Genomic DNA, 20,137 nt, shown 5'->3' with positions numbered 1-20,137 from the left:
GGGACGAGGGGCTCGACAAGTAACCACTGTGGTAACAGCGAATGGGTGGTAGCGCTGTCTGTGGTGGCTGAGGGGAAGGTGGGGCCACCAAGCACGTGACTGGAAGAAATGAGAACAAGATGGGGGGGCGGGGCTCAGGCAAAGGTCAGGGAGTGCTGCAAGGGGCAGCAGCAGAGAAGACCTCGATCGCCACCCAAGGGCCACAATTTGCGTCCCTCCAGTTCTGCGGCCTGCACCAAGGCAGCAGCACCCACAACCGACTGATGCAGAGACGCTGCACAAAGGAGGCCGCCATCAGGAAACAGCCATGCCCTCACAAACCACGGGCACGGGCCTCTGCTGCCCCCATGCGGCCAAGACGGGAGGCGCCGCAGGACACCAGTCTACCAAGGAGTGCGCGGGAGCCCCACCTCCCTCAACTACCCAGCCCCACCCCCTGCACCCTTCCGTCCGTCCCTAGGAACCTTCCCTCCCAGATCCCTCCAAGGCCAGTCTCCTTGCCTGAAACCACCGCGTGCAAGAAGGCTGCGGAGCCTTGGAGTTTCCTTCTAGTCCAAAAGCTGCTTTATACGGACCCTTCACTGCTTTCAACAGTGATGCAGACACCAAATTACACACAAAGACAAGGCACAAACGTTGCTCTATCTCCAAGGGGAAGGTTTTTTAAAATTATTCTGCAGAGCAGAAAGAAAAGGTCCAAAGTCAATCTATACCAATACTCAAATCTCGAAACCTGTCTCTCAAGCAGCCTTTTGAGCCAGCCTGCCAGAGAAATCAGGACTGTGCCTGGGGACTGTTAAATGCAAAGACCAGGAGTGGGAGAAAAAGGTGGGAAGAACCCCACTCCGCTCCCCATGAGTTAATGGGCACTGCCATTCCTTGATTTCTATTAGCCTAAGCGTAACTAGATTCTCTCCCTTTTCCGGGGGGGGTTGTTCTTTTTGTCTGGTTTTAGTGTTCAAGATTATGCTTTTTGTAGTAGCTTGCTTACTTTCATCAGCCCAATACCCAAGGTAATTCTGCCCACAGAAGCCCTGTCTTTCCAGAGAGACCTTCCTAGGGTTTATGGTGTAAAGTAACCTGAACTGTCCTTCTAAAAGTTGCTTACTTGTCACAGTTATAGGTACAGAATTAACCTGCCCAATTAAGTTTGCAGAACCTTGAATTAAAATATTTTTTTCAATATGTTCACAAAAAGGTTAAATGCACACCAGAGTTAATGCACAGGAGATATCCCCAAAGCCATACTGACAAAACTGTGATTAGATTATAACACATAGTAGCTTGCCTTACATTTAGCAAGTTCAACAGGACACAAAACCACAGTAAGCTGAACACAAAACAGCTCTCCCCTTAAGTGGCTCCAGTGAGTGACACTAAATTTCAAAAATATACAGCAGGTATTTATATCCAATCCTCACTGCAATGGACATGGTCCACTTTATATCTACATACACATATACATATATAGCTTTCCTTACTGGTTATCAGTTTAGAATGAATTTTTAAGGGTTTATCTTGATGACTTAGAAAAATTCACTTGTCCTTTCTTGCTTTGATTCAGGTAATACACAATCATAAAATTAAGTAAGTCTCTTAAAAAAAAAATGTTCACAGATCCCATTGTGGAAGGTTCCAAGAACCCCCTTCCCCAGGTAACGATCAGGGGATCTTCAACAGCTCAAGAAGTGCTCCAACGGCTCCAAAATAACCCTGAAAACAAAATACACATAAAATAAGAGCAATTTTCCTTAGAATTATTTAAATTACCATAAATACGATTACTAGTGTTAAAGCCAACACTGCCCTTAATTCCTCACTCCCATTTTCTGAGCACCCATTTTGCTGAGCCCAGTATTTTTTATCCATGTTTGGGAATCCACTGTTGGGAAACTGAGGCTGGGAATTTAAAACACTGTTTTTGATTCACAGTTTGTTGAACCTATGGATGTGAAACCCATGGGTACAGAGGGCCACTGTATTTACTGGGGGTAAAAAAGCACATATACATGGACCTGTGCAATTCAAACTCATACATATTTCAAGACTTCAGAGAGCCTAAAATAATCTAAGTTCCATATGTGCAGATATCAACACTAGAGTCAGAAGCCTGAGTGCAAATAGAAAACAGAGACAAATGGACCAGCAATGCTAACCAGAGAGGAAACTTAAGTCAGCAGGCAGTAAGAATGACAATATAAAATCAAAATTTCATAAAGGATTCACATTATAACTAATGATATGAAGTTTAAAAAAAAGTTAACCTAAGAAATTAACCTCGGCCCTGGCCAGGTGGCTCAGCTGGTTGGAGCGTCATCCTATACACCAAAAAGGTTGTGGGTTCGATTCCCAGTCAGGGCACATACCTAGGTTGCAAGTTAGATCCCCAGTCGGGGTGAGTTCAGGAGGCGACTGATCAATGTTTCTTCACACTAATGTTTCTTTCTCTCCCTCTCCCTTCCTCTCTAAAACCAATAAACTTGGGCAAGGATTAAAAAAATAATAAAAAGAAATTAATCTCCATGTTCTACCGAGGAAAGGTTCAAGAAGAGGTAGAAATTCAGCAGAAAGAAAGTTACACTAAAATATAACATTAAACATTTCTTCTTCTTCTAATATAAAGCAAAAAGATCGCAAAAAGCCAAGATGTATATAAAAGGTATAAGGAACAATAACTCAGTACTGATTTACTAACAATAACATTAGAAGTAATAAACAAGTTAGATGTCTTGAACTTTAAGCTTTTTGATACGGGGAATTTGTGCACTTTGGGTTTGCACTTTGGGTTAACTATGAACTTAAGCAACTTAAAAAGAAAAACTTAAAGCTATTTTAAAGAAAAGAGCAATCTTTATAGCACTTTAAATCCTTTGATTTCTGTTGATTCATATAAACACAGTGAAGAATAAATATGCACATATAATTTTGAAAACTGTTCATAATAACACTATCAAAAATCCAACAACACTTGAAATAGTTCAACTGCTCTACAGCCAAGGAGAGGAAAGAGAGTCCCTTCCATAGCTCTGGTTCTGTTTTCCTCCAAAACTGAAAAAACTGAAAAAACAGAAAGGCACTTTCCAAAACAGGTTATCAGGTTGAACTCAATGATTCTTTTCCATTGTGTCATTTCTAGTCTGTCTACATATTAAGATTTTATGGTAGTGTGGTTCTAGTCCTGGAAAGTTTTTTACTGATCTATTTGTTTTCAGAACACACATCTTAAATAAATAGCACATGAATATATCAATACATAAAAACTGACATCAAAAAATGAAAAAAGCAGAACCCAGAGTTAGTGCATTTATAAAGTACAATGGGAAAACTATAACGGATGGCTCAGAAAAGAACAAGGCTTGAGAAATACGGCTGAACGTTCATCAAGACTTCTTTAATACTGTTGAAGTTCACAACAGAATTAACCAAAAATCTACCTTGCATTGAATCCGGTAAGAAACAGCTTTTAAACATTACAATCAAAGTTGAACCCGATACAATTACAAAAATACTTGAGTACTATAGCCCATTTCACCTCTACTTCAAATTCCAACAGAATGTGAACTGCGTGCCCTTTATGTAGGTGACATATTGTAGGAAATAAGTCTGCTTACCTCATGTTCTGAAAAAAGTGCTTTCAACTGTCCCTTGGACCAATAATCCAAAGCATATGCCAAAAGCCGCATGGCGATCGTATTAACTCTCAAGAAATTTCCAACAAATACCACCTGGTTAATATTCTGAGCACATCAAAAGAAGGCAATTAGTTTTCACCTTAATTTCAGTTCTCTTGTAAAAGCTACCCCAGAGACCATGTGCATAGTTTTTAGCAGCAAATTGACTTCTGATTTTAAAAACGTATTTATATTTAATCCAATTGATTCAGGGCTACTTAATTTTATCTCCAAACAACTCTGGACCCACTTCAAAGCATGCCAGAAAATACCACAAGAGAAAACAGATTAGGAAAAATGTGTATTAAATATGACAAACAATAACTACTATTAAACTTTTATACAGATAGTAAAAAAAAATAAGTGAATAGAACCCAATTCAAAGAAGGAAAGTGACCCAACAGGCAAATAATACAATACATATCACAGAAAAGAATTCAACCTCACCAGCGATTAAAAAAAAAAAAAAAATTAACCTATATTTAGCAAAACAACTAAATGAAATTCCACCCCCAGTATTAGTCAAGTTTTGGTAAAACTGACCCATTCATTTACTACTCAAGATGATTTAAATTGGTGCAGCCCTTGTGCAAAGAAAGCACCTTGGCAATACCTATCAAGAGTCATAATATGGTCAGAGTCTTTAAGATGAAAAAATCTAACTTACACAAAAAGGAATCAAATATACAGCCATGAAATTTATATTTACATAAAAATTAAAAAGATACGTACGCCAACTAAAACCTTAAATAAGCACAGGAAAGGGAACATGCAATAAAGAAAATAGTGTTAACATTCAAATGAAGAATTTTTAATTACTTGATGCTGATCCAGTATCTTTTAATTAAAAATGAAACAATCCTTTTGTACCTTTTAAGGTTTCCTTTTTAAGCCACATGTATAAATAGGGACAAACTATAAAGCCGCATCAACGGGATCCCCCAGGGAAGGCCATTCTTGGTTCTTTCATAGCCCTGTACAATGCTGCTTGACCTGAATGCTACAAGGCAGCACTGTAAAGAAGCTGAAAGCACAAAGACAGCTCTGCTGCAGTGGAGGGGGAGCAGGGTGGGCACTGCTGGCCCGGCTCAGTCTTCTCCCAGCTTCAATGACTTCCTCTGGATTCCTTCCCAGGGACTCTAGAGCTCCACAATGAGCATGGAGTCTCAATTCAGCAACTCTATCCATCATTACCAACCAAGAGTGCCCCCCACCATCTGGCACACTGGCTACCTTCCTGCCTTCCTCTATTTTCTCCTCTAGCACCAGTGTTCATTTTCAGTAAGGAAAAAGTCAAGTAAGATTAATCTACACGTAAAGAGTTTTAACTTCGCCAATGAAACAAACTCCACCACATATGACTACAATTAGGCCCTGTTCGGACAAGATGGATGTTGTGTACAAGGTGGGGCCCACTTAGGATGTTCTGTCTTTTCCTCAGAGCAACGAAAGAAATTCATGTCCCCTTACTTCATTAAGGGCACACATTCTTGCTATCGAGCCAATGTTGTTGGTGATGGTGATCAAAGTTGCTCTGGCAAGGTCCTCTTTACTGACAGCCTCTCGCTTCTCCTTGCTCATCATGTTGCCAAAGCTGTGATGGGGAAAAAAGAAATCCCTTTGATAAACCAAAGTAAACACAGCCCAACAGAACTTGAATGTTACTTTACTAAGATAAAAGTGACTTTTAGAGCAATGTTCAAATTCTCAAACTTTTCATTACAAAAAATAAATAAGTAAAGGAGCATCTGCTCCAAGAGAAATGCCACTTCAAAGAGAGCCTTCAAGAATTTTGAATGAGCTTTCCACTGAAACATATCAACCTTTGATACCAGATAGGCACATATTCGGTTAGGATCTCATCAGATGGACTATAAAGCACTAACCACTGTTCCTTCTGCAACCAGGGAAAATTCCAAAAAGACACCTTTTTTAGCAATTCCTCCCCAACTGCCCAGCTTTTCCACTCAGCTGAAGGGTCACATTCACATCTGGTAAACTGCTTTATCCTAGCAAAACAAAGTGTAGACAGCCAGTCCCAGAGTAAACTATTTAAGAGTTTCAGGCTTCCCTGAGGATCAAGAACTTCAATGTACCTGACCTGCAGAATTGCTACACTAATAAATGCGACCAGAAAACAAACCCAACCAATCAGAAAAGGAAGTGATTACCAATGAGCAAATACTACAAAGATAGAAAATGAAATCTACAGCATTTGCGAAGTGCCTAAAATTAGTAAACAAGCATGTGTATATGAGTGCCTTTTCTATTATTAAAAACCATGTGTCCCAGTGCACACACAAAAACTTTATTTCCAAACAATCCAAAAATAAAATTAACGATTCAATTTACAATAGCATCAAAGAGAATAAAATACTTGAGATATATTTAACAAAAGTATAACACTTATACTCTGAAAACTACAAAACAATGGTGAAAAAAAGCAAAGACCTAAGTAGAAAGATATGCCATCTTCTTGGATCAAAAGACTAGATACTGTCAAGCTGACAATATTTTCAAAAGTGATCTATAGATTCAACACAATCCCTATCAAAGCCCCAGTTGTCCTTTTTTGCAGATACTGGCAAACTGATCCTAAAATTCATATAGAAAGCCAAGGGACGCAGACAAGCCAAAACAATCTTGAATAAGAACAAACTGAAGGACTCACACTTCCCCATTTCAAAACTTAATACAAAGCCGAAGTAATCAAAGCAATGTGGTACTAGCATAATGATAAACATCCAATGGAACAGAACTAAGTCCAGAAATAAACCATACATTTATGGACAATTATTTTTAACAAAGGGGCCAAGAAGTCAATGAGGAAAAAATCGTCTATTCAACAAACAGTGCTGGGAAAACTGTATATTCATACGCAAAAGAATGAATTTGGACCTCTACCTCATACCACACACAAAAAGTAACTCAAAACAGATCACAGGCCTAAATCTAAGAGTTAAAACTATAAAACTCTTAAAAAGAAAATACAAAAGTAAATCTTCAGGTTCTTAGGTTAGGCGATAATTTCTTATATGTAACACCAAAAGTATAAGCGATGAAAGATAAGATGGACTTCATCTTATCTATTTAAATTTAAAACTTCTATGCTGCAAAGGACACTATCATGGAAGTGAAAACAACAGAATGGGGAAAAATATTTGCAAATTACATATTTAATAAGGTACTTGTTTCTAGAACATATAAGAATTCTTACAACTCAATAGTAAAAAAACAATCCAACTACAAAATGAGCAAAAGACTTGAACAAACATTTCTCCAAAGATAGACAAATATTCAGTCAGTACATGAAAAGGTGTTCAACATCCTTAGTCATCCTTAGGGAAATGCAAATCAAAACCACAATGAGATCACTGTACACCTATTATGGCAGTTTAAACCAAAAGACAGACAATAAGGATGTGGAGAAATTTAAACTCTTATCTATTGCAGGTGGGACTGTAAAATGGTGCAGCCACATGATCCAGCAATTCCAGTCCTACATATATACCCAAGAGAATTCAAAACATTATGTCCACATGAATGTTCCTAGCAGCATTATACATAACCAAAAAGCTAAAATAACCCAAATGTTTATCAATTGATAGATAAAATGTTACATTAGCCACACAATAGAATCTTATCTAGCAATAAAAAGAACCAAAATACTGATTCATGCTACATGGATGACCCTTGAAAACATTAAGCTAACTAATAGAAACCAGTCACAAAAGTCACATATTGTATGATACTATTTATGTGTCCAGAAGAGACAACTCTAGAGTGACAGAAAATTAGTGTTTACCAGGGACTGGGAGGTAGAGAAATGCGGAGTGACAGCTAATGAATACAGGATTTTTTTTCTGGGATGATAAAAAGGTACTGAAATTTGCCCTGGCCAGCATGACTCAGTTGGATGAGCATCATTCCAAGCGCCCAAAGGTCGCCGGTTTGATTCCCGGTCAGGGGCAGGCTTGATCCCTAGAGTAAGGGGTGTGAAGGAGGCAGCCAATCAATGTTTCTCTCTCACATCAATGTTCTTCTCTCTCTCTAAAATCAAAAATATATATTTAAAATTTTGAAATTGGATTACGGTGTTAACTGCACAATTCTGTAAATATACTAGAAACCAATAAAGTTGGACACAATAAACAGGTGATTTTATAGTATGTAAAGCTGTTTAAAAGAAGATTAAAAAAAAAGATATACCCAATTTTTTTTTTTTTTTTTAATATGTCTTTACTGAGTTCAGAAAAGAAGAGAGAGGGATAGAGGTAGAAACACCAATGATGAGAGTCATTGATCGGCTGCCTCCTGCACATCCCCCACTGGGTATCAAGCCTAAAACCCGGACATGTACCCAGACCAAGGATCGAACACGCAACCTGGGTATGTGCCCTGACCAAGAATAGAATCCGCACAGGACAACGCTCCAACCAACTGAGTCAAACCAGCCAGGGCAACTCAATATTTAGTATTTTATTTCTGCATTTCATAGAACACACATGTCCTCTTACCTCGAAGCCACAGCCCAGCCTGGCAGTCCAAACCTCTCATAGTCCCCTCCATAAATGTCCCGTACTAGTTTATCCACTTTGGTGCTATCTCCACGAGATGCCATTTCAAGAGCTTCTTCAAAAGTGGTACAGCCAGTAAGCAGACAGCAGAGACCAAAAAAAGTTCCTCCTCCAAGACTGATTGAAAACAAACAACACAGTAACATTTTTTAAAATAGGAAAATCATATTCACATATCAATCCACTCTTGCCTCAACCCAATCATGCAGATGCTACCGGTAAGAAACAAGTCTGAAAAGATAAAAACGGGTCCTTAATAGACACCTTGAAGATATACATTCATGTGCACCAACAAGCAACATGGAAAAATACAGGGCCCACCCACCTCTTCACCCATGTCTCCAGTTCAGTCTGGGCAACTGCTGAGTTCGAGGAACCTCAAGTACAAATCAGCCCATCACACCCACACCTAGGACCATGCTGGTGCCTCCTCCCCCCCTCTCTCCAAGTGCAGGCCCTGAGTCATCTTCATACAAGCATCTTGCCACCCCGCTCATCAGCCCCCTATCCAACAAGAACTCTTCCATGAATGCGGTCCCTCCCCCCCGGAAATTACTCCTTCATTCCTTAACTCACACCTGTTAAAAAACTTGTTTATCCCAATTCCCAGCTCCTTGGTTTTCTTCAAGTGATCTCTGATCCTTACATGAAAGTGTATTCCTTTCTCACCTGCAACCTAATTCTCCCTTTTCAGACTACCCTGCCCCAACCATTTTTCTATTGCTCAATATCTCAACTTCGAAACCTTACATCCTCCTCCAGCCACGCACCCAGGCGCATGTGTGTTTATACACATGTATAAAATCTAGGCCAGTTTCAAAGCTAGATCTTGTTGCCTTCTTACAGACACCACTGAGCTTTGGTTACGTTATGGTATATGCACACCATACACTATCTGAGGGCAGGGCAACTATGGGCTTGCTTAATTAGTCAGCTGATATTTTATGAAACTATGATAATGAAACCTGTTGCAATACAGATTAAAAGAAAGTAGGTCGGGAAATCAGAATTTTCAAAGAGAAACGTTTGCATAATCCCAGAAAAAGTTTTATCTTTCACATAATTTTAAACAGATTCTTAAAGGTGAACTTATATGCAACTCCTAAAAACTCAGTGTTAACCCATATGATATCAAGAATATAAAATACCTACCTGGTACCAGTGACCCGCTTGTAATTATCTTTGGAATATACTGCTAAGATGCTAACCCCGGAGCCAATGTTCACCAGAAGCAGAGGGTATGGATTTTTCAAATCAAACGGTAACTTCTGACATTTTTCAGAATCAGCAGGGTTTTCAAAGTAATAGCACTGTGACCGTCCATTGAATCCAACTGAGTCAATGTATAAAATTCCTTTTATTAAGCAATCTAGTTCATCAAGTTTGCAAAGCTGAAGATCACCTATCTGTAATGAAATAAAATGTTTTCAGACTTAACAAGCCAAACAGAAATAAAAACTCCATTTAATAAAACATCCCACCTACATTAAACAAACCATAAAAACACTCAAGGGTGTGTATTATTTATACATGCTTTACAGAACAAATCTGGAGACAACAGGGATGGACTATTAAGACAGACTCCTGCTCCCACAGACCCAAATACACTCTACCTACAAACCACTGCAGCAGCTGGAGAAATGTGCCAACACTCAAGCAAAAAACAAGATGTCTGCTCACAGGCATGAAGCAGTAGCACAGCCAAGGTCATAGTCCTATCAGAGAGCAGGCGCCAAAAACTCTAATTAGAAGGGGCCGGGGGTCAAACCTGCAACCCAGGCACGTGCCCTTGACCAGGAACTAAACCTGTGACCCGGAACTAAGCCCGTGACCCTTTAGTCCACAGGCCAACGCTCCACTACTTAGCCACACAACCAGAGCCAGAATCAGAATTTAAAACATTATTATCAATGCAACTTCATCTAAATAATAAATGATTCAATTACTATTTATATTATGGAATACTGTACAGAAATTAAGAATGAAAAAGATCTTCATTCAATAAAGAATTGAAGTGGGAAGAAATCCAAGATGTTATTAGTCAAAAAAGCAAGTTGAGAAATATTTTATAATGATCCAATTTGCCTATTTTTAAAACCATGTTTATATGTCTGTCACACACAGTCATGCATAGAAAAATTAAAAAAGATACATAAACTTTTTCCCGGCTTGTGTGCATCGTCCTGTGAACCAGGAGGTCATGGTTCAATTCCCAGTCAGGGCACATGCTCGGGGTTGTGGGCTCGATCCCCAGTGGCGGGTATACAGGAGGCAGCTGATCTAAGTTTCTCTCTCACTGATGTTTCTATCTCTCTCCCTCTCCCTTCATCTCTGTGAAATCTATAAAAACATATTTAAAAAAAAAAAAAAGACACATAAACTTTTAAAAGTGGTGACACTGGAGAGGGTATTAAGAAACTTCCACAGCCCTAGCAGGTTTGGCTCAGTGGTTAGATCGTCCGTCTGAGGACTAAAGGGTCCTGGTTTCGATTGTGGCCAAGGGCACGTACCTCAGTTGCAAGCTCAATCCCCAGCCCGTCGGGGGTGCATGCAGGAGGCAACCAATCGATAAGTCTCTCTCACGTCGATGTTTCTCTCTCTCCCCCTCCCTTCCCCTCTTTCTGAAAAAGCAATGAAAAAAATATCCTCGGGTAAGGATTAAAAAACCCCACAACTTTCCAAATTTTACTCTATGAACTTCTAACCCATCTGAATGTTTGCAAGCACATATACTCAATATATGTGACAAATGTAAAGACGCCTCAACCCCTAACACACCTATTTCAGTTGACAACCAAGGTCAGCCCTGCAAATTCTCCCCCCTCTAAGTCAACTCCCATTTGTTTTACATTTACATGCAATTTATTCTGATCCACAGTGGAGATAGAAGTTAATAGGTAACTTAATCCTTAATTAATCCCTAATTAAGAATATTAAGTTATGCCCTGCTGGGTGGCTCAGTTAGTTGGAGCATCATCCTGTATACCGGAAAGGTTGAGGGTTAGACTCCCAGTGAGGGCACATACCTAGGTTATGGGTTGATCCCTGGTCAGGGAGCTTTTGGGAGGCAACCAATAGATGCCCTCCCCTCCCCCCCCCGCACCCTTCCTCTCTAAAATCAATAAAAACATATTTTCTTAAAAAATAAAATAAAATCGCCCAGCCAGCATGGCTCAGCAATTGAGCATCGACCTATAACCCAGGAGATCACGGTTCCGTTTCCAGTTAGGGTACATCCCCAAATTGCAGGCTCAATCCCCAGCAGGGGGCACGCAGGAGACAGCTCATCAATGACTCTCATTGATGTTTCTCTCTCTCCCCCTCTCCCTTCCTCTCTCTGAAATCAAGATATACTTTTTAAAATAAATAATAAAATAAAGCATATCCTAAGATGATGACTAAAAGGAAAAAACATACATATTAAGTTATTCCTCTGACTGAACCCAAGCCCTTGAACTGTTCATCGCTGTCCTTATTTCATCTGCTCAAGCCCTCGCTGCCAAGACCAATTTAAACACTGACTTCCTGACGCTTGAATCTCAAGTGCCAGCATTTTCATTTCTTAGGTAAGTCATTTTATACTGAAGGAAAACAAAATCAAGTGCCCACTCGAAATCCCCCTAGTGTCCAGACATGATCTAGAGACTCCTGTTAACAAGTGTGCTGCACAGAACACATCAGAAAGCATTTGGGGAGAGGAGGTTCTGCTGTCAACCATCTCCCACTGGTTTTGAGGCCTCAAAACCACCGCTCTGAACCGGAGTTCCTTAGTTTTTTAATTTTTTTTGTTCTTATTTGTATCTTCCTTGTTTGTTTGTTTTAGAAGTAAACTTGCCAAGAAACAATTTTGGGGACAAGAAAACTATAGGTACATTGGCAACAATTTTATGACATTAATTTTTTTAAATTCTTTTTCAATCTCACTGTTCCAGATTTAATGTTGTTGTTCCTCATAGGTAGTCCACTTACTCTGCTTAACACAGCTTCACTATTTTTTCATACTGAAATGGTTCTGACTCTCATTTCATCTGAACTGTGCAAAAAATAAACTATACAACAATCTCTACATGGCTAACTCCTATCACTAATTTATATTTAATCTTAATTTGACTCAAGAATATTCAAGTTCCATTAGAGATGGAAATGATTACACCACTTGCTATGGTATTATTTTTAACAATCAGATTACCATAAATTGTATATAAGCTAAAAAAATGCATACTGTGAGAAAATCCTGCTCAAATTTGTACGCTCCACCTCCAGTGGCACAAAAGACAGTGTGGAGACTCGAGAAGTTTTTATCTCTGCCCATTTGAATAAAAGCAGGCATGTCATGAGTGGGAAAGCGTATAAAGTGCAGATTGCCTTTGCGTCCACACAGAGTCAGGTCCTTCAGCTCCAGGTGTACATCCCGAATACCTGTGGACCCATAAGCCACATTGGAGGTCAGGTACTTCCGAATGCTTTTAAGACTTTCCACTTCTTCCTCTTCTTCTTCAGCAGTGATGTCTTTGGGTTCAAAATAAACCAGCTTGACTAGGGTTCCACCAATATCCAAGCCAAACCATGGAAAAACTAAATGGGGAAGAAAAAAGAGTCAGAACAGCTTTTTCATGAAAACTAAATTTATACTTACTAGATCAGAAACTTATTTCATATCCTGAGGTTTCCTAGGACTATATAAACAAAAAGATTTGGGAAAAAGAAACATGGTTGTCTAATTTGGAAGCATATCCTTTTTTTCATTTCATTTCATTTCAAAAATCAGAAAGAGCCCGGCCGGGTGTGGCTCAGCGGTTGAGTGTCCACCTAGGATCCAGGCGATCAGGGTTCAATTCCCGGTCAGGGCACATGCCCGGGTTGTGGGCTCAATCAATGACACTCTCATCATTGATGTTTCTATCTCTCTCTCTCCCTCTCCTTTCCTCTCTCTGAAATCAATAAAGATATATTAAAAAAAAAAAATCAGAAAGAAAAATGTCAGAATATTGAGCCAACCTAACCCTCTTATACAGACAAGCCCAAACTGAACTATGAAATATTAAAAAGCAACGAAATGACTATCCATGAACCTCAACTCTGAAAAAAGAAAAAAAAAAGACTGAGAATAAAAATCTCCATCCTTCCCCTTGGCTTAGAGAAAAAATGTTGGAAGTTTTCAGAGCTTTGGTTTAGTACTCAAACTAGGGGTAGAGGAAAACTCCGAACCCTGTGTAACATATAAGCTCCAGGGTTCAACTTCTCTCAAAACCTAAAGTCCTTAAAAAGGGATTTCAATGGACTTCAACGAAACAGATATTTCAAAGTTCATATCTATTACCAAAAACAATCTTGCTTAAAAAAAAATGCTTCAGGAGATTGGATCAAGATGGACTGCAGATATATATGCCTTCCCCTCCCACTTTAAATCCCAAAAATAACTAAAGATACAGACTTATTGATATATTATTTTCTAAAATAATTCTGGAAATAAGAAGTGATACTATCAGCAGAACTAGGTTGATAAAGGCATTAACTGTCCAGAAACCTTAAAAGAGAAATGCTATAATTGGGAGCAGCTACAAAGGTGGGAGTAGCAATGGAGTGTTCCATCCAAGCTACAGACGGGGAGACTGCCATGAGGAAACAGGAGCTCTGGTGCAGTCATGAGTGATCTAGTAGGGAAATGTGGTACAACTGGACAGTCCAGCCACTTCCCTCTCCTGAGAACCACTCCCCACCTCCCCTTTCCTTCCAGCCAATAGAGGCAAAGTCTTCAATGAGCACAGGCACTTGAGCCCAAGATTCACAACAGCACCCAAGTTGCTATTATCCAGAAGAAACAGGTGTTGTCCAATTCTGGCCATATGCCCCATCTCTCCCCTATGATCCAATCTGACAGACTGGCAGTATACAGACACTGCATCCTCTGACAGGAAAACAGCAATCCTCAAACCAGTGATGATCACTTTACAAACCAGAATCACCAAAAAGGGAAATCAACACCACAAAAACAAGAAGCTAACCATGTGAAGAAAGTGTTGCAGGGACAAACATAAGAATCATAAATATCTCAGAGGTAAAATGAGATTTCATCCATAAAAAATGAATAAGCTACCATTAAAAAATGAGAAATTAAATGACTGAGGCCCTGGCCAGATAATTCAGTTGGTTAGAGCATCACCCCAATATGCCAAGGTGGCAGGGTCAACAGTCAGGGCACATACAAGAATCAACCAATAACTGCATAAATAAGTGGAACAACAAATCAATTTTAAAAAAACAGGATAAGTGAAAAAACACTTATACAAATGGCTACATACTATGAGATTCCATTTATGTGAAACTCTAGAAAATGCAAACTAATCATTTCTGCATCTGATAGAAAGCGGATCATGGGCTGGGGAAGAGAGGGAGGGACAGACTAAACAAGGGCAGGAGAAAACTTTCTATGTAATCCAAATCATGACTGTTGAGGGGGTGAGGGGCTTCATGGGTGTACATATCTGTCAAAATGTATGGAACTATACACTTATAATGAATGCAATTTACTTTATTGAAAGCATAAAGACGTTTACCAAAAAAAGGAGAAAAACTGATTTCCAAACTAAAGCTTAACAAGTACATTCAGCAACAAAATAGGCACAGAAAAAAAAATCTAAATAAGAAATCTTCCCAAAGTGCCTCTTGAGTATGAAGGATAGATACACAAAATATAGAACCAGAGTCTAACACTATTTTATATGAGTTCTAGAAATCTTCTGGGGGAGATAGGGGAGGAAGGACATTAATCATCAGGTTGAAAGATCCACTAAGTGTTAAACAGAATCAACTAGTGGAGAAAGGGAAGACTTGGACACATCATACAGAAATTTCAGGAAATCCTAAAAACTTCCAAAGGAAAAAAGTGAATTCCTACGAAGATACATAATCAGTTAAGGGTAAAATTAGACTTCATCAGCAATACAGATGCTACAAGACAATGGATCAATAGCTTCAAAGTGATAAAGATTTTGAAACTCATATCCAGACAAATCAGCTTTCAAGTAGCAATGCAAAAGACAAATGCACCCAGCCAGGTGTGACTCAGTGGTTAAGCATCAACCTAGGATCCAGGCAATCAGGGTTCGATTCCCAGTCAGGGCACGTGCCCGGGTTGCGGGCTGCAGCCGATCAATGACTCTCTCATCATTGATGTTTCTATCTCTCTCTCTCCCTCTCCCTTCCTCTCTCTGAAATCAATAAAGATATATTAAAAAAAAAAAAGACAAATGCACCCCAATATAATTTTAAAAGCATCTAAGAGCCTGGCTGGCATGGCTCAGCAGTTGAGCATCGACCTATGATCCAGGAGATCAAGGTTCCATTCCCCATCAGGGCACATGCCTGGGTTGTGGGCTCAATCCCCGGGAGGGGGCATGCAGAAGGCAGCTGATCAAGGACTCTCTCATCATTGATGTTTCTATCTCTCTCTCTCCCTCTCCCTTCCTCTCTCTGAAATCAATAAAGATATATTAAAAAAAAAAAAGACAAATGCACCCCAATATAATTTTAAAAGCATCTAAGAGCCTGGCTGGCATGGCTCAGCAGTTGAGCATCGACCTATGATCCAGGAGATCAAGGTTCCATTCCCCATCAGGGCACATGCCTGGGTTGTGGGCTCAATCCCCGGGAGGGGGCATGCAGAAGGCAGCTGATCAAGGACTCTCTCATCATTGATGTTTCTATCTCTCTCCCCCTGTCCCTTCCTCTCTCTGAAATCAGTAAAGATATACTTAAAAAATAATAATAATAAGCTTATGAGCTATAATAAGGTACAATGATAAGCAAAAGCAGCAATACATGCTAACTTTTGAAAAAATAAGTGATCTGGAACTAAAATATTTACATGATTTCAACACAAGAAGTGGAAGAGGGAAGAGAAAGAGAGGGAAGTGAAAGCAAGCAGCAGTTCTGTCTTTTTAGGGAAAGGATATGGACTCTCATTAATTCTAAACAATAAAGAAATGATGGTTTAAATGTATTAAACCATCCAGAAGCAGAAAAATGAACACGTGACCTTCAAATAAGTAGAGAAAAATCAGTGGTTTTGTTCATGACTGATCAATAAAAATCAAGCTTTGAAAAAGCCATCAAAACAGACAACTTTGTGGTAAGTATATCCAAGAGAGAAAAAAGATATAGCTTTTCCTTCAAAAAAAAAAAACAAAGATGAAAGAGTACATAACAGATTATACAAGTAAGCTTATATAAAACTGTAGAACAGTAAGTTTAAAATGTAAACTAAAACGGGATTAGCTAGAAAAAATAAGACTACAAAATGTGGCTCAAAATAAGGTAGAAAACACAGAAATCAAAAGCACTGAAGTTTTTGAAACAAAAACAGCAAAACAGCACCAGGCCCTAATGGTTTCCAGGAAAACCTTGAGGAGCTTCTAGGACACAAAAAAATCTAGAAAGATTCCCAAGTCATTCCTCATCAAAACTAGAAAAGTATCATATAACACAAATGCAAAAACATAAAATTATTAAACAATAGAATCAAGTTGTGCAGTAGGAGTAATACATCATACCGTGACCAACAGGGATTCTTCTCAGGAATGCAAGGATGGTTTTCACATTAGAAATTCCAATTAATGAGGCTTCCTTGCATTAGTAAATTGAAGGAGAAAAACCAAGATTTCTCAATATATTCCAAAAAATAAAAATTAAGAAAATAAACCAACGGAATAAAATTTTTAGTATTTGATACAAAAAACACAAATACCAATAGCTTTTGGCCTATAATCAGTAAAACCACCAGAAAATGACATAAGAATGTCATGCACAGCAAAAGTCAAATATTTAGAAAGACATAGCAATGCGAAGATGTATCCTCTTCCAGTAAGGATAATTAAACATTATTAAATTTCAATTCTCCCCAAATTAATCTAACAATTTTGTCAATGCAATTCTAAAGAGAACACTGTGGTTGACTCCTCAGAAGTCATTCTACCTCAATCCCTGGGAGAGTCCTGATTTTTTTTATACCAACAGAAATTCCATTCCCACTGACAGACTAATCCAACCTGGCAAGAATCATACAAAATCTACCCATCCTTGGTACCTAGAAGAAACAAAAAGTCTTCTCACTCTTAAAAAAGTGACAGTGCTGGCCCTGGCCGGTGTGGCCCAGCAGTTAGAGGGTCGGCCTGTGCATCAAAGAATTGCGGGTTCAATTTCCGGCCCCACTCTGGGAATGTGCCGGAGGCAATCAATCGATGTGTCCCTCTCACATCAATGTTTCTCTCTCTCTATCTCTACCTATCTCTCCCCCTCCCTCTCTCTAAACATCAATGAAAGAATATCCTCAGATGAGGATTAACAACAAAAAAAAAACATACAACTTGACTCCCCAAAAACTTGTCCCACAGTATCTAAGGGGGAGTGGTTCCAGGACACCATGGATACCTAAATGTGAGGACGTGCAAGTCCCCCATATAAAATGGAACAGATCAATACATACAGTCGGCTCAGGTGAGGATTAAAAAAAAGAGAATTGAACCCAGGGAATCTGCATTTTTAACTCCCCAGGTCATTTTTATGCTCAAAATTTGGAAGTACCTAAAAATTTTCACCTCAAGTAAGAAAACCTTGAACACAAAAAAATCATGATTATGCTTGCTCTTAAAGTAATAAAGAAACAGCTACGAGAACATGAACAATCTGTAAATCACAGTGGTTAGGAGAAGATGCTATGAAGCTAAAATTCCTGAGTTGACAGTTCTGTTCACTAGCCATTTGACACTGGGTAAATGGGCCCCCGTTTTCTCATTTGTAGAACAGAATACTACCATCTACCTCAGAGTTGTGAGGGCTAATGAGCTAGTAAGAAGTTATTAAGAAGAGTGCCTAAAAAGTTTTTAATTAAAAGTTTTTAGAGTGTCTGACCCATGCAACACTCAAAATACAACACTCAAAATACAATACAAACTTATTTAGAATCCTTGTCGCCAATGGTCACAAACAGCTGGCTATACGGCTGTGAATTCTTATTTGCTGAATCTCTGGAATTTGCATCCATATCCAATGATATAGTACAAAACCATGAAGGAACAAATGTTTTGCACTGCTTAAAAATCAGGTGCTTCTCAAATAAAACATAAACCAGGTAATTGGCTCTAAAAATGGTATAGGTTGAGAGCAGAGGTTTTCCAAATCTCTTTCAAGAGGACAGGAAAAGACAAAATAACTGAAAACGCCCCAAACTTTTCATAGCAAAATATGGCTACATTTAATCATCAAAATCATGTATGTTAAAAGTGAAGCAACTGGGTGGTTGGACCAAGGTACAATAAAAACCAAACGCACATCCTGCCAATTTCACTCTCATAATCTGTATTTAAAGCAAGCTGATTTCCTGAAATACGAATTTGGCTACAGCAGCAAGAAAAAAAAAGTCTAACCATATGTAAAATGCTGCTATATTGTAAGGCTCATATTAGAGTACCAGGACAGTGGATACTTTCAATAGCACCAACAGCGCTAAACAGAAGGCTTGAATTGAAGACCTATAATGAGGAGAAAATATTTGCACTAGATCTGAACACAGAAAAAAAAACTAATAATAAAATGGAGAAAACGATTCTCTAGGAAGAGCGTGTACAACTCCCAAGGTGAGATTCAGGAAGATGTCGTTTCCCCTCAAAACAGAAAGGCCTTAACGCCCAGAATGCTCCAGGCCTGAACCGTGAATATCGGCAAAATAGATGTAAAGAAAATAGAGGCGATAACTAGGTGAGAGATGACCCGAATTCTCACGGGAAGAAAACAGTCAAGCTTAGTGCACACGGAATCCAGTTTTAGTCTTGCAGCAACTCAGGGGTCAATTAAGCATTTTCCAGTAAGCCCGAAATTTCCAGACAAAAAAGACTTAACGTCTTAGAGAGCAGCTCTTTGAAAACCCACAGAACACAGACATTGAGGATTCAAAGGATTTGGGGGGAGGGGAGGCAGTGGAAGTAAGTCAAAAGCAGCCTTCTCCAGCATAAAGTCACGTGACTCCCGGGCAAAGAATGCCCAAGGCTCTAAGAGGGAGAAAGGGTCCTGGGAAAGAGCCCTCCACTCCGACCACCACGCGCGAGGGCCGAATCCCGAAGCCCCGGCGTTTGTGGGACCCCTGGCCTTCAACCCGCCATCTGCCCACGCACCAACCTGGGACCACAGTGCGGGGGGCACTGTCCCCGCGCGAGCGCGCGGGAAAAACGGCGGCCGGGCCGAAGGGGGCAGGGCGAGCCGCGAGGGCGCCCAGCCGGGCACTTACGCGGCCGCTTCTTCCTCAGGTTTTCCACGCGCTGGCGGGAGACCGAGGTAGGGCCGCTGTAGGATCCAGGTCGGTCCCGCCTAGCTCCCTCCGCCGAGGCCGAAGCCGAGGCCCCGACCGAGGGCGCCGACGCGCTGTTCGCCCGGAGCCGCAGCGACTCCTGCCACCGCCCATCTGGCTCCTCCGACGCCGGCTCCCAGGTCGACGAGGCGGAGGTGGCGGCGGCCCTGCCGTGGCGCTCCATGGGCGCGCCCAGCCGGCCCGCTCCCATTCGCAGCAGCCACTGCTGCCGCCCAAGCCAGCCCCCCAGCGCCGGACTTCTCGTTGCCTCCTCGGCACAGTCCAGCCGGAACAGAGGCGCACCCTCGGCCGGCCGCCTCTTCCGTTGCGCCAACGCGCAGCAAGCCAATCCCAGCAGCCTGGGGGAGGCCCGAAGGCCTCCTGTCCAATCGGCTCCCTGATGCGAGATGGATTGACTGCACCTGCGTCCAATGAGAGGCTCTCAGAAGGGAAGGGTTGGGGGAGGGTGGATCAGGGACCGGCCGAGGAGGGAAAGGCGGTGTGGCTGACTGGCGAGTGATGGCGGCGCCGCCCTGTGGTCGCGTGGG

General features: G+C 40.5%; 1 protein-coding gene across 3 annotated transcripts; it reads right to left on the bottom strand.

The window, feature by feature from the left end:
• Window positions 1–1,144: 1,144 nt before the first annotated feature.
• PANK2 (pantothenate kinase 2) lies at window positions 1,145–19,815 on the bottom strand. 3 transcript variants are annotated; one of them, XM_016212066.2, is made up of 7 exons: window positions 19,530–19,815; window positions 12,471–12,823; window positions 9,401–9,654; window positions 8,189–8,365; window positions 5,142–5,265; window positions 3,612–3,737; window positions 1,145–1,713 (listed from the first exon to the last, which is right to left on the bottom strand). In XM_016212066.2, the coding sequence occupies exons 1-7, from the start codon at window positions 19,798–19,800 to the stop codon at window positions 1,663–1,665; spliced, it is 1,356 nt and encodes a 451-aa protein (XP_016067552.1). In that variant the 5' UTR covers window positions 19,801–19,815; the 3' UTR covers window positions 1,145–1,662. The 3 variants fall into 3 exon arrangements, with proteins under 3 accessions (XP_016067552.1, XP_087674976.1, XP_016067553.1); XM_087818850.1 differs by lacking the exon at window positions 19,530–19,815 and adding an exon at window positions 19,421–19,518; XM_016212067.2 differs by lacking the exon at window positions 3,612–3,737 and having other exon boundaries at window positions 19,530–19,814.
• Between the last annotated feature and the right edge of the window lie 322 nt (window positions 19,816–20,137).

This window comes from Miniopterus natalensis, chromosome 7 (genome assembly GCF_054644295.1).
Source record: "Miniopterus natalensis isolate mMinNat1 chromosome 7, mMinNat1.hap1, whole genome shotgun sequence".
NCBI lineage: Eukaryota > Metazoa > Chordata > Mammalia > Chiroptera > Miniopteridae > Miniopterus > Miniopterus natalensis.
This window is presented reverse-complemented; position numbering and strand designations above follow the sequence as displayed.